Source organism: Choloepus didactylus, chromosome 4 (genome assembly GCF_015220235.1).
Source record: "Choloepus didactylus isolate mChoDid1 chromosome 4, mChoDid1.pri, whole genome shotgun sequence".
In the NCBI taxonomy this organism is placed as follows: domain Eukaryota; kingdom Metazoa; phylum Chordata; class Mammalia; order Pilosa; family Megalonychidae; genus Choloepus; species Choloepus didactylus.
In genome coordinates this window covers 2,112,441-2,127,552 of record NC_051310.1, presented here as the reverse complement: position 1 = coordinate 2,127,552, position 15,112 = coordinate 2,112,441, and the positions used below count along the sequence as shown (strand labels likewise).

General features: G+C 58.2%; 1 protein-coding gene across 1 annotated transcript; it reads left to right on the top strand.

Annotated features, from left to right (window-relative positions):
* Nucleotides 1-4,644: 4,644 nt before the first annotated feature.
* On the top strand, nt 4,645-14,711 carry LOC119530974 (collagen alpha-1(I) chain-like). The gene is made up of 5 exons (XM_037831620.1): nt 4,645-4,659; nt 11,489-11,622; nt 12,059-12,526; nt 13,681-13,858; nt 14,016-14,711. Exons 1-5 carry the CDS (start codon nt 4,645-4,647, stop codon nt 14,709-14,711), a joined length of 1,491 nt encoding a protein of 496 aa, XP_037687548.1.
* Nucleotides 14,712-15,112: the final 401 nt, after the last annotated feature.

The following is a 15,112-nucleotide window of genomic DNA, read 5'->3' as shown; positions in this document are numbered from 1 at the left end:
GCGTTGGGCGGGCACTGGGCACGGCAGCCGGCTCCGCCGCCTCTGCACGGGTGGCCTCTGGCCATTGCCGCTGACCCTGGCCTGGCCCAGCACCAGCGCAGGCGGAGGGGAAGTGACCAGAGTCCGTCCGCGCGTGGAAGCTCCAGGGCGACCAGGGAACGCAGCCTGACCGCCGGGACGGAGCAGGACCCAGACAAACACCAAAGGCCCAACAGAAAGCCAAAGACGGGCACCGCGGGTGAGGACGCCGCGGACCGACGCACGCGTCGCAGGACGGGACAGCGCACTTGCCGGCGAGAATTAACGGGAAACTGCTGTCAGGCGCACACCAGGAGGAGATGCGCAACCACAGAGAGAACCAGGCCGGGCCGGGAAGGCGCCTCCTGTCCGCCGGATGAGCCCCCTCGGGGCAGCTCAGTGGCCGCAGCAGGGGGGCGGGAGACACGACGGCGGCGCAGCCTCCAGCCTCGCACCCACCGGCAGGAACAGCACAGGCGGGAGCCCGTCCGCCCCAGCGCGCCGCAGTGCGGAGGGCCCCGGCCTGCACCCCGTGGCTCGTGCACCGACGCAGGGAGCAGACCAGGGTGCCGGCGGGGGGGGGAGTCTGCTCAACAGCGTCTGCGTGGGGTGCCGAGTTTGGGGGACACCTGAAAGTTACAACTGGAAAGGTCATGTCGTACACGTGTTGCCACAATGAAAAAGATATTTAATGGTGCCTCCGACCCACACAAGAAAGGTTGCAGCCGGGCTGCGGAGGAGGGGCTGCGGGGGAGGGGCTGCCGGGGAGGGGCTGCGGGGGAGGGGCTGCTGGGGGAGGGGCTGCGGGGGAGGGGCTGCGGGGGGAGGAGCTGCCGGGGAGGGGCTGCGGGGGAGGGGCTGCCGGGGAGGGGCTGCACGCCTGATGCACGGGGGTCTTGGAGAAGGGGAGCCGGGGCCGTTTTGCCATGAAGCCCCTGGGGGCTCGGATGGGGGACGCTTTGGAAACACTGGCTGCTGGGTGGAGTGGGGGGATGTGGGGGGCTGGGCGCCCCGTTGGAGGGCTGGGGCAGGAGCCCAGGTGGCCGCCCAGTTGGGGTGCAGGACCCGGGGCCTCGGGCCGCAGGGCTGGGAAGGGCCGTGGGGCGGGCAGCACCCCCCATGGGAAAGGGAGAGCTGCGGGGTGGGGAGGGACGGGGTGGGTCCCGTCCTGCGGCCTCCGAGGAGGAGGAGGTGGCGGAGATGCACCAACGGAGACGCGCGGGGTGGGCCAGGGCTTCCTTCTCTCTCTCCTTCGCGGCTTTCCCTGTTCCCCCTGAATCTCGGGGCCCGGGGTCGAGAGTCGCCCTCTCTTGCCTTTGAACCCCACCTGCGCCGACAGCTCTGAAAGTGCATTGGGAAAGCGGGGTACCCAAGGCTCCTCCTGACACCCTCACCTGGACCCCAGTTCACCAGGAAACTGCCAACCCCAGCTGCCCCTGCTCGCAGTGGACGAGCTCGCCGCCGACCCCCAGAGACCCCTGCCCGCCTCCCCCTGTGGCTGGCCTGCGGCTTGCCCTGAAAGGCTTGAGGCCTGCACCCCACCTCTTGTCCCTGCAGCCGGGATCTCGGCCACCGCCCGGCTCCCCGGAGGGGCCCCTTTCTAGGCCCTGGTTCACCAGCCCCTCCCCAGCCTGCCCACGGCTCCCAGGTGGTCCAGCACTTTCTGTGGCCCCAGGCCTGGCCCTGCTGCCCCCTGCAGCCCCCCCGGGAGCCTTCACCTCCCTCTGCTCTGGGCCCACCCCCTCCGGCCTCGTTCGTCCAGCAGGTCTCCTTCCTCCAGGAAGCCTTCCTGGATTCCGTGTCAGGTCAGGGGCCTCTCGCCTGAGCTCCATGACCCTGGGCCTCCCACTGTGCTGGGTGGGCTTCGTCTGTCTGTCCCTGCTCCCAGCAGGGGGGCACTACCCCTGCCTTCTCTGCCGCAGAGCCCCAGGCCCTGGCATGGGATCTGTGGCCAAATAAGCAAGTGTGTTCATTTCCCGGCAGCCCCGCGCCCTGCCCTCCATGGGTGGGGGCCTGGCCCCCGTGGGCGCAGAGGTGGGGTGGGCTCAGCTCCTCCAGCTGCGGGCCGGTCCCCGACACAGTGGGCCTCGGCTGGAACTCCCTGCTCGGCCTCGCCTTGACCCCAGTCCCCTCAGGGCCCAGGCCCCACAGCACCTGGAGAAGGCCGTCTGCTCAGCCCTGCATAGTGAGCACCTGCTGGGGACCAGGCCCTAAGCGTGGGTAGCCAGCCTTCCCTCCCCCGGGTAGGGGGCACGCCCCCTGTGGACTCCACCGGGGCCCCCACCCCACACTTTCTCCAGATCCCCCAACCCCGCCCCAGGGCCTCCCCACGACAACACACAGTGGCCTCGGCTCCCCCAGGGGAGTGCCCCTTGGGCCCTTGTGGTCAACCCTCAGCTGGCTTTTAGAAACTGCTTGTTTTCGCCTGACAGCCTGGGTGAGAGGGGTCCACCCCCAGGCCTTGGGGAGGGGTCTGGGCCCCTCAGCACCAGCCCAGCCCACACCAGCAGGGGAGAAATGCAGAAGTGCGGCTGGAGGGGGTCGGGCCGGGGCGCTTCCTCTGTCCCCTCCCCCAGCCCACCGGGGACCCTGCATCCAGGCCCCCAGCTCTGCAGTCCAGTCTCTGACGGAGCAGCCACAGGCCAAGGCTGGCCCCAAACTGTTACCTCCAGCGGGGAGAAAAGCCCAGAAATCTGGAGGACGCGAGCTGCTTTCATGATAATACAATGAATCCCATAAAAAATCAGGTGCTTGTTTTTGAGTTTTTCTATTCATTTTCACTTCGTTTTTCTTGTAGTCTGTTGTCAGAGATTGGAAATTGAAATCAAATCCTTCCCAGCCTGTGGTTTGAGCAGCCAGGCCTGTCCCGGCTGGCTCGCCCCCACTGGGGTCCCCACGGGGGTGATTGTGCCCCCCAGGGGCCATCAGGCAATGTCTGGGGAGATGCTCCCAGCCCCAGCAGGGGACCAAGGACGCGACCACACCCGACGGTGCACAGGACAGCCCCCCACCCCCATCCCCCTGCACGCACACGAAGCATCAGCCCCAAATGTGTGCAGCTGGGGGTGATGTGTGTGTGTGGGTCTCAGAAAGATTGTTCCAGAGCACCCCCCCAGGAGGAGCTGGCTGCAGGGACGGTGGGGTGGGGTTCCCCATCTCTGCAAAGGCCCCCTGGGGAAGCCGTGAAGCTAGACTCCAGGGGGCTGCTGGGAGGGGCTGGGAGGGGTGGCAGGGATGACAGAGACCCCTCCCTGGGCAACCTCACGGCCCCGGCCCCCTCCCACTGCAGCCCTTTCCCACTATGTCAAAAAGCACAAGTGACCTGGGGAAGGGGATGCTGTGGCTGGGGGTGCTGGGCAAGGCCGCCTCCACCCACAGCGGGGACGTGGGGACGCGGGTCGGAAACAGCCGCCCCACATGGGAAAGGCCCCAGGAGCGTCCGCAGCCCATGGCTCCCATGGAAACAATCTGGTCCCTCTGCGGGCCGGCAGGGGCCCCAGCCAACCTGAGCCAGGGGGTGTGGACGAGGCTGCTGGTCTGGGGGACCCCTTCCCCATCACCCACCTCCCCAGGGGAGGACCCGGGCAGATGGCCCCTCTCGGCCCTGACAAGCAGCTCAACCGCAAGTGCTGAGTCCCTGCTGGGAGGCTGCCCTGGCCTGTGGCCTGGAGGGTAGGGTCGGGGGGGTCAGCAGGACAGAAGCCACCCCACAGGGCAGGCCAGGCCCCCAGTCCCACAGTGGGGTCTGGAAGCACTTCAGAGAGCCAGAACTCGGGGCTGGAGCCAGTTAGTCAGGGAGCGGGGGGGGGGGGGCAGGGGGGCAGGGGGGGCAAGTGCAAAGGTCTGGAGGCCTGAGGGCAGCTCCTGGGGTGCAGGTGAGGGTCAGGAAGTGAGGCCAGCGGGAGAGAGGCCGGGGTCCACACCGACCACGCAGCCACTTGTGTCCCAGGGCTGGCGAGACAGGTGCCGGGTGTGCCTGTTGCTCTGGCTGGGCAGCTCCAGAGGCCTCAGCCCTGACAGAGTGGACAAGGTAGGGGGCAGGGGGCCGGGGGGGCCAGGGGCTCTGGAGGTAGGAGGGAGACACGGAGGCGCAGGGGTAGCTGGGCGACTCCAGGAGGGACAGGCTTACCTGGGCAGTGGGAGGGCCGAGGCCCGGGCAGGCGGAGAGTGAGCCTGGGGGCTGGGAGCAGGGGCTCTGGGTGGCTGGCATGGTGTGGTGCCCAGAGGAGACCCCAGGACATCCAAGGGTATGGGGGGCCTGAGGCCTCAGAGGCCAAGCGAGACTGGCCAAGTCACCTGCCTGCAGGGTGTGGGTAAGATGCAGCTGGGCTGGGCCTCAGGGGGTGCTGGGGAGGGGGTGGGGAGGGAGGCCAAACCAGAGGGACGAGTGGGGGACAAAGTCACCAGGACAGTGGGTGTGGCTGACCCACCAAAGAGGTGCCCAGGGCCGGGGTAGGGAGTTAAGTCAGGGGCTAGAAGGTGAGGGAGGAGTGTGGGTGCAGGAGTGTGTGTGTGTGCATGAGTGCACGAGTGTGTATGTGAGGACAGGTGTGTGTGTGCATGTGTATACTAGTGTGTCAGTACAAGTGTGAGTACATGTGTGAGTACAGATGTGTGCATACAGACATGTGTGTGGTGTTGGTGAGTGTGTGGAGTGTGTGCATGTGCATTGTGTCTATGTTTCTGTGTGGCATGAGTGTGAGTAGAGCTGTGTGTGCACATGTATCAGATGTGAGAATGTGTGTGTGCATGCACATTGGTGTCTGTGGTGTGTACAAGTTTGCATGTGCACCTTGTATAGGTGTGTGTCCATGTGCCTGTGTGAGCGTATGTCAGTGTGTGAGGCAGGTGTGCTGTGTGCATGCACAGGTGTGTGCTCATGTACAGGTGTGTGTGAAGCGATCAGTACCATGCAGGTCTGAGCGGCCTGCTGACGGCACTCCTCGCACCTCACAGGAAAATCTGGGTGAGCCGCCTCCACTTCCTGCCCCTCCCTACAGACTCACACCCTTTGCCTGTGTCACCTGCTCAGAGCCTGAAGTTTCCTTGTGGGGTGCAGGGTGAGAACCCCTCCTGGACCCCTCCTCTTTCAGCTGCCTCACCCTGTCTGCAAGATCAAGACCTGCTCATCTTTACAAACACACACACACACACACAGGCACACACAAATGCACACACAATAAGTTAAATCACCTAGATGAACAAATGCCTAGAAACACACAAATTGGCTGAACTGGCCCAAGAACAAACAGAAAATCTTAACAGACCTATAACAAGCAAAGAATCAGTCATCAAAAACCTCCAGCAAAGAGAAGTGCAGGACCAGATGGTTTCACGGTGAATCCCACTTAATCAAACACTTAATGAATTAACAGAACCTTCTCACACTCTTCCAAAGAATTGAAAAAGAGGGTATATTAACTCATTCTGAGGCTAGCATTAACCTGATACCAACACCAGATAAACACAGAACAAGAAAAGAAAATTACAGACCAATTACCCTTTTCAATATAGATGCAAAGAGCCTCAAAGAAACACTGGCAAACTGAATTCAAGAGCATAATAAAAGGCTTATACACGATGACCAAGTGGGATTTATCCCAGGAATGCAAGGATGGTTCATCGTTGAAAATCAACCGATGTAATACGCCACATTAACAGAACCAGGGAAAAGCACATGACCATCTCAATGGACACCGAATGGGCAGCTGAAAATTCAGCACCCTTGCATGATTAACAACACTCAGAAAACTAGGAACATAAGAGAATGTCCTCAACATGGTCAAGGCTGTTTATGGAGAACCCATGGCTAACCTCGTAATCCATGCGAAAGGCTGACAGCTTCCCTCCCAAGAGGAAACAAGACGGGGACACCCACTGTTGCCACAGCTATTCAACACTGTGTTGGAAGTTCCAGCCAGAGCAATTAGGCAAGGAAAGAAATAAATGGAAAGAAAGAAGGAAAACTATCTCAATTTGCAAGTGGTACAATCCTATATATATAAAATCCCAGGGAATCTACAAAAAAGCTACTAGGGCTTCCTGAGTCCTCTGTCTTTGGGAGCTGCTCAGTTGGCCCCGAGACTTCGTGGAATCCAGGTGACTCTTCCCGGGATGGAGTTGAACAGCCTTTCAGGTGTTCCCTTGCACCTTCCAGACTGTCCAGCAGATGGTGCTGTTCAGTGACTTAATCATCCTCAGAAGCTGCTTTGCCTCTGAGCAAAGGCTGCGTCTACACCGCATTGGCAGGGCCCTTCTCCACTCTGTGTCCTCTTCCAGAATTTCAAGCAATTCAGAGTTGTCCTTTTTGTCATTGAATCTCTGGAGAGAAGTTTTCAGTAGCTGTTTATGCAGAACCTAAGGTGGCAGCTAGGTGAGACAGGGCAAAAAAACACCTCCGTGAAAAATACTAGATAAAAACCAGAAAGTGACCCAGAACACCACTTCCAGCAATGCACCAGCTGGACAAGGTTGCTAAAACCACAGGGACCATGCAGTTGGTGAAACCAGGAGTCTGCATTCTGAAACGAGTGAGTAAGCTGACTGAAAGTCCCACGGCTGTGCTGTGGTGTGGGGAAACTGCGGGTTGGCATTTGGAGACGGACTAGTTCTTTAAAACAAAACAAAACAAAACAAAAAACCCAGGAGCAGCTGCAGATACGGCAGTGAGAACTGCGCAGTGAAGCACGTAGGAGCGGGCTGAAACCAACGCCTTGGTGTCTGGCATGGAGGATCGCCCTCCCCACACCTGCTGCTGATTGTCCCGGGGCCAGAGGGACAGAGGGGAGAGCCAAAAGGAGAAAGAAACCATACCCCTTGCAGCCGGCTTCCCACGGCACCCCACACAAGCCACAATAACGGCCGTGGACAGTGGCCTTGGGTGCAACCACAGCTAGTTGTCCTGGAGCTGGGAAGGTGGAGCTGTGCGAAAAGGGGAGGGGTTGAGATGCCCCATTCAGCCATCTTTGCATCAGGCTGGGAGCGCCCCTGCACGGCCTGGCAGCCCGGGGCTTCCCTTAAGGGAAGGCTCACACTTGTGACGTAGCACAGCCTTCCCTCAGCAGAGGTCCTGGAAGATCACAGCTGTCAAGCAAAGCAAATGCCAAGAGGCCAAAAATAACAGAAAATCTTAAAGCATTTGCTAAAGCTAGACGGTATGGAGAACCCAATCCCAAACACCCAAATCAAACGACTGGAGGAGACACAGTACTTGGCGCAATTAATCAAAGGACTACAGTCAAAGAATGAGAGCATGGCACAGGATATAAAGGACGTGAAGAAGAGCATGGCACAAGATATAAAGGACATAAAGAAGACCCTAGAAGAGCATAAAAAAGAAAGTGCAAGAGTAAATAAAAAAACGGAAGTTCTTATGGAAATAAAAGAAACTGTTGGCCAAATTAAAAAGACTCTGGATACTCATAATACAAGATAAGAGGAAGTTGAACAACAACTCAGTGTCCTAGAAGGCCACAGAACAGAAGATTAAAGAATAAAAGAAAGAATGGAGAAAAAAATCAAAAAAAATCAAAATGAATCTCAGGGATATGATAGATAAAATAAAACATCCAAATTTAAGACTCATTGGTGTCCCAGAAGGGGAAGAGAAGGGTAAAGGTCTAGAAAGAGTATTCAAAAAAATTGTTGGGGAAAACTTCCCAAACCTTCTACACAATATAAATACACAAAGCATAAATGCCCAGTGAACTCCAAATAGAATAAATCCAAATAAACCCACTCCAAGACATATTCTGATCAAATTCTCAAATACTGAAGAGAAGGAGCAAGTTCTGAAAGCAGCAAGAGAAAAGCAATTCACCACATACAAAGGAAACAACATAAGACTAAGAGTGACTACTCAGTGGCCACTATGGAGGTGAGGAGGCAGTGGCATGACAGATTTAAAATTCTCAGAGAGAAAAATTTCCAACCAAGAATACTTTATCCAGCAAAACTCTCCTTCAGATTTGAGGGAGAGATTAAATTCTTCACAGACAAACAAATGCTGAGAGATTTTGCCAATAAAAGATCTGCCCTACTTCAGATACTAAAGAGAGCCCTACCAACAGACAGACAAAGAAAGGAGAAAGAGATACAGAGAATTTTAACAGACATTTATAGAACCTTACATCTCAAATCACCAGGACACATATTTTTCTCTAGTGGTCACAGATCTTTCTCCAGAATAGACCATATGCTGGGACATAAAACAAGCCTCAATAAATTGAAAAAAAAATTGAATGTATTCAAAGCACATTCTCTGACCACAATGGAATACAAATAGAAGTCAATAATTTTTGATTTGTAACTCCACTATTTACTTCCTACAGGATATAAAATACATAAACTCTAATGACAAATCAGTGGTTTTGGACTCAATGTAAAATATGTAATTTTTGACAAGAACTATATAAAGATGGGGGAATGGAGGAGTATAGGAACATAGTTTATGGGTCCTATTGAAGTTAAGTTGGTATCAAAGAAAACCAACATTGTTATGGATTTAAGAGGTTAAATTTAAGCCCCACAGTAAACACAAAGAAATTATCAGAAGATATGACCACAGAGATGAAAAGTAGAGTATGGGTTACGAGAAGTGGGGGAAGGGGCAATGGGGAGTTAAGAAATGAGTGTAGGGTTGCTGTTTGAGATGAAGAGAAATTTCTGGTAATGGATGGTGGGAAGGTGATAGCATTACAACATTCTAAATGTGATTAATCCCACTAATGGAAGGCTAGGGAGGGGGTGGAATGGGAAGATTTAGGCTGTACATATGTTTCCACAATCGAAAAAAAAAAAAAAAAAGACAGTCTAAATAGATGACAATTGAATGCCAAGGATGACCCTGGATGGGATCTGAGGATGGAAAACAGGAGGCTCAAAGGGACACAGTTGAGACATAAGGGAAAAAAAAAAAAGGAAATATAGAATGTAAGCTTTGTATCAGTGTTGAATCTCTTGAACTTCTTAGCTGCGCTTAATGGGATTGCATAAAAGAATGTTCTTGTTCATGAGAAATGTATATGTGAATTATAGTGTTTGTTCAAGGATGTGTGCAGCTAGCTCTCATGTTCAGAAGACAGAGCAATAGATGATGGATGATAGGGAGGGAGAGAGGGAGGGAGGGAAAGAAAGAAACGGTGGTATGACAGCATATTAAAGTTGATGGATGGGGGTATCGGGAGAGGGGGGTCAGGGTATGCTGTGTATGGGGTTTGTATTGTTTTTGCAACTGTTCCTGTAACTTTGAATTTATTAAAAAAAAAAAAAAAGCTACTAGGGCTAATAAACAAATCTAGCAACACACAACCACCAAACAAAACTAAAGTGTGGTTCTATACATCAGCAATAAACAATTGAAGAGGAAATTAAGCAAACAATTCCATTTACAATAGCAACTAAAAGGATAAAATATCTAGGAATAAATCTAACCAAGGAGGTGAAAGACTTGTGCACTGAACACCACACAACACTGCTGAAAAAAATAGGAGAAGACCTAAATAGATGGAAAGACACCCTGCGTTCATGGACTGGAGACAAAATTCAACACTACCTGTTGTAGTTTGCTAATGCTGCCAGAATGCAAAACACCAGAGACGGACTGGCTTTTATAAAAGGGAGTTCATTTTGGTTACACAGTTACAGTCATAAAGTGTCCATAAAGTGTCCAAGGTAACCCATCAAGAATCGGGTACCTTCACTGGAGGATGGCCAGTGGTGCCCGGAAAACCTCTGTTAGCTGGAAAGGCACATGGCTGGCATCTGCTCCAAGTTATGGTTTCAAAATGGATTTCTCCCAGGACGTTCCTCTCTAGGCTTCAGCGCCTCAAAAATGTCACTCTTAGTTGCTCTTGGGGTATTTGTCCTCTCTCAGCCTCTCCGGAGCACAAGTCTGCTCCCAAAGGCCTTCTCCAAAATGTCCCTGTAAGCTGAAGCTCCTCTCTCAGCTCTTGTGCATTCTTCAAAGTGTCCCTCTTGGCTGTAGCAGCTTGCTCCTTCTGTCTGGTCTTATACAGTGCTCTAGTAAACTAATTCAGACCCACCCAATGGGCGGGCCAACACCTCCATGGAAATTATCCAATCAGAGTCATCATCCACAGCTGGGTGGGGCGCATCTCCATGGAAACACTCAAAGAATTACAATCTAGTTAACAATAATATGTCTGCCCACACAAGATTACATCAAAGATAATGGCGTTTGGGAGACATAATACATTCAAACTGGCACACTACCCAAAGAGATTTACAGATTCAATACAATCCCTACCAAAATTCCAGCAGACTTTTTTTTTTTTTTTTTTTTGCAGAAATGGAAAAGCCAACCCTCAGCTTCACATGGGCTTGCAAAGGGCCTGTCCTGGCGTGCTGGGGATGCCGTGACAAATGCCACAGAACGGGACGACTGCAGGCGCACACTGCCCCGCGGTCTTGGAGGCTGGAAGTCGGAGTCTCAGCACTGCCGGGCCGCGTCCCCTCCGCACCTGCTGTGTTCTTGTGCAGCTTGGTCCCGGCTCCCGTCACCCGACGCGCTGTCTGGTTTCTGCCTCCACGTCCAACTCCCTTTGTTTCAGCTGCATGGGGTGAAGGCCACCCTCACTCGTCTGGCCACAGTGTGGTCAGTCTCCAGAGGCCCCACTCTGGAGGGCTCGCTTTGACCAACAACACACTAAGGTCCATTTATGAACGATTCACACCTGGGGTGCTGGGGATCAGGGCTTGAACGGGTCCTTTGTGGGGACACGATTCAACCCCAACATCCCCGAATCTTGAAAAGCGAGCAAAGCTGGAGAACTCGCACTTCCGATCTCAAGACTTCCTGCAAGGCCATGGTGAGCGTGTGGTGTGGCGTGGCGCTAGGAGGGACAGAGGCCAGTGGAGCAGGACTGAGAGTCCAGAGATAAACCCCGATGCCTGTGGGTTGATTTTCAACAAGGCTGCCACGTCCTTGCAATGGGGAAAGAACATTCTTTTAACAAACAGGGCTGGGACAGCTGCAAATCCACATGCAAAAGAATGAGCTGGATCCCTGCCTCATACCACACACAAAAACTAACTCCAAATGGATCAAGGACCTAAATAGGAGGGCTAAAATCATAAAACTCTTGGAAGCTGACATGGAGGCTCTTCCAGGAAAGCTCTGCCTTTCCCAGCCTGGCACGAGAGGGGAGGTCTGTTCTTTGGCACGGAGGACCCCCAAGGAGGCCCCTGAGCCCATGGGGCTTCCCAAGGATGGGGCAGCTTGGGCCTGGGGCTGGAGGGCAGGCCTGGGGGCCTGGAGCCTTAACTGCCGAGAAGCACAGGCTCCCGGCTGGGGGGAGCCGGCTGCCCTGTGGGGGAGAGGTGCTGCATCCACTGTGGACCCCAACTTGTGAGGCAAGAGCCACACGGCTCCAACTGGCCTGCCCGGGGCCAGGAGCTGCTACTGTGCAAGACCCGTGGCTCCTGGAGTCCGACAGGCCTTCTGCCCCAGGCGGGACAGGACAGCCACGTCCCCCCTCAGGCCGGGCCCTGCCTGCTGGCCGACCTGCCGGCCTGCTCCTCTCGCACTGCCAGGCTCCCTGCTGAGGCCAGCGCCCACCTGCACCTGTCCTCCCCCAGGTCACTGTGGGGCTGGCGTGTGTCCTCCTTCCCTGGGCCTCGGTTTCCCTCATCTGTAACCTAGGGGCTGGCCGGCCTCCAGCCCAAGATGCCACATGCTGCAGCCCACCTTGGAGGAGCAAGGGCGAAAGGCCTAGAGGGGCTCTGTCCCTGCAGGTCGCAGCCAGACGCAGGGAGCGTGTGGTTCCCAGCCAGGAGGGGGCAGAGGCCAGGGCACTGGGACCCATCCAGGAGCTGGCCTCGAGGCAGGGTGCCTTTGGGGGGTGACCCTGGGACCCAGGGCAGAGAAGGAGGGTGAAGGGCGAGCTGGTAGCCCATTGCCCTGTGGGCACCTGAGCTCAGTCCTCTGGGCCGCGGGAAGGGGTGTGGAGGCCTCAGAGCCGCCCCGGCCAAGGGGCTGGGAGTCCTGTTCCTGACTCACCTTTCTGGGCACTGCCCGCAGGGGACCCCTTCAGGGCAGTGGGAGCCTCTCAGCAGCCCAGAAGACGGGCACTACTCCCCCGGGTGCAGGAGGGGAAACTGAGGAGCAGAGCTCCACAGCCCTTGTCAGCTCCCACATGGGGACGGCCCTTTGTGTCCACCACTGGGGGCTGCCGGTGAGTGGGTGGGCCCCCCATGCCAATGGCTATGCTGGGGAGGCACTGAGAGGACACGTCCCCCACACCCCGTACCCACGAGCCAAGACCGCCGGCTGTGGAAAAGGGGAGCTGACCGTCGCAGTGCCCTCACTGGGCCCCGGGCTCCCCGAGAAGACCCCGCCGGCTGTGGCTGCACCAGCCATGCCCCTCCTCAGCTGCACCCAAGCCCGGAACCTTCCCCAATCGGGAGCCCACAGGCGCCCTGCCCGGCCCCTACAGGGAGCTGGGCCCCGAGTAACCTGGGGTGGGCAGGGCAGGGGGACGGCCACCAGGTGGGTGACACGGAGGTGGCAGTGAGCTTCTGTGGAGAGGCTCGTCTGTGGGCAGAGCTGTGGCATCCCCTCAGGCACCCACCCCCAGACGGGGAGGACGGGGTCAGACCCAGGCAGGGGCCCCCCGCTCTGTTCTGCAGACAGTGGGTGACTAACGGGCCGGCTCTGGGGCATGAGGGGAATTTTCTTGATTCAGAGAAAAGCTCCCTTCACTTTCAGTTAGAAAATCTCCTAGCTCAGCCGTCCCAGCAACTGAAGTTCCCCAAAACCACCCAGCAGGGAGGAGATGTGGGGAAGTCCCGGGCCCAAGAAACCCAGGTCGGGGGCCCTGCAGGACTTCCTGCCTCAGTTTCTCTTGTGGGCAGGAAAGTGACGGGCCCGAGCTGGCCAAGGTCCCTTTCAGCCCTGGCTATGCATGGGCTCCTGAGGCCGCCGACTTTGCCCCCGCCCCACCCCCTACTTTCTGAGTTCATTTCCCGTCAGTACCTGGAGGCGTAGCCCCTCGGCAGCCCCCAGACCCCTCCCATGTCACCTCCTGGCCAGGCGCCCCACTGGTGGGGAGGCTGCCCCACCTTGCTGCCAAGCCCAAGTGCCCGGGATAGGAAGGGCTGTGTGCCTGGGGCCAGCCTGGCCGTGCTGACCGCAGTGGCCGGGGGGCCAGGCAGGTCTGAGCATGCTCAGTGGCATCTCCGAGAGCCTTGGGCAGGAGCCAGGCCTCCCCAGGGCTAAATCAGGTGTGCAGCCTGAGCCCCATGGCTGGGCCTTGAAGCCCATGACCCCCAGCCTCAGATCAGGGGTCTCTGGTCCCAGGGCTGACCACCAGCTGGCCCTCCCCTGGCCCGACCCCATCCCCAGCTGAGCCCAGGGTCCAGCTCAACTTGCCCCTTCCCCTCGGCCAGGTTAGCGAGGGGCCAGCCTTCCTCCCCCTCCGGACAGGCCCCGACTCCCTACAGCTGCTCCTGGGGACAAGAAGGATCAGAAGCTTGGAGTTCTCACCACCCCACCCCCCATTTTCATAGGGGGAAACCAAGACACAGGAGCCTGAGAATTGATTAAAGTCAGGCAGCCCATCAGAGGCACAGCTAGGGGAGCTCAGGTTTCTTCCATCTGCCCCCTCCCCCAAGACAGCTGCCTCCGAGTCCCCTTTCTTTCAGGGGCTCCAAGTTGAGGCCAGGGCGCGCGGCCCTGGGTCCCCCTGCCCCGGCCCACCGCCGGTCCCCGGCCCTGTCCTGCCCTCTGGCGGCGGCTGCCCGCACTGCAGCCTGGCCCCCGCTGGCTGTCCTGCGCCTCCGACCGGGAGGGCCGCTGGGGAGGGGGTCCTGTCCCCCGCAGGTGGGGTGGTGCTCCGCGACCACTGGCTCAGCCTACGCTCAGAGCTTGCTCCTCGCCCCAGTGCTGCCAGGCTCCTCATCAGCTCATGAGGGGCTCCCCGAACACCACGTCCGCTGCGGAGGGCCCCTTGGCCACAAACACTCTCCCTTCCCCTCAGGCGCACCGCGGGCCTGGAGCCTCGGTTTCCCTGGCTGGGAAGTGCGCCCAGGAGCGCTGGCCTCGGCGCGGCGGTGTGCGGGGACGGGCGGGGGCTTCCGCTGACGGTCTGCAGTGCCCAGCCTCCCTGCCCCCGCCCGTCGCGTGGCCCGGAGCCTTCCCCTCGGACCCCCGCGGCCCCTCACCCCGCCGCCTGCAGAGCGGGCCGGGCCTGGGGAGGGTTCGGTCCGTGGGGCCGGGAGCGGGCCTCAGCCACGCCGCCCCAAGCCCCCCAGGGCAGAGCCGCGGGGCTCGCCACCGCGCCCGGGGGCCCCTCCTGCACGCGCCCCGGGCCCACGGCGTTGACCCAGCCTCTCGCTTCTTCGCACAGGACCCGGCGGTGGGGGCTGCAGCCGTCCCATTTGTCGGGGTTGAAATCGGGGCGACGCCTGGGATTCACCCGCCGCCCACCCGGAGCCAGACGCGCCCCTGCTTGTCATCCGCGCCCTCGGGGGCTTCGCGGCGCAGGGCAGGGCCCGCCTCCCGGGAGGTGGAGAGAATTCCGGGCGCCGGCGCCCAGGTGCCCAGGCCTCCTCCTGGAACTGCCCCCACCCCGACTGGAGCCCCCCAGCCCAGGGGACATGACGAGGCCTCTGGGCGAGTAGACGGGTCCACGCCAGGGCCTCTCCGGGGTGGAGGGCGGGAGCCCGCGCGCTGACACATGCGCCTGGAATTCCCGGGGGAGCCCGCCAGCGGCCCGGCGACCCCTCCCGCTGGGCCGGCCCCAACCAGCGGGGGCGAGGGGACAGGCTCCCCGAGGGGGGCGGAGCTCCCCGCCCCGCGCAGAGCCGGCCCTTCCCCCACACCTCCCACAGAAGGCACAGAACCCCACGGCCTGGGCCTCGGTTTCCCCATCCGTGCAGAGAGCGTTATCTCCACCAGAGGGTGCAGCGCGGGAGCGGATACACGCACAGTATCTGGAACCGCCCGTGGTAAAGGCTGGGGCCGAGGGCAGTAGTTACCACTTCCAGAGGGGAAACTGAGGCCCAGAGAAACCCCACCCCCACCCCCAACACCACAGGGCCCACTCTTCCACCCTCCCCTTTTAATTTCCTTCTT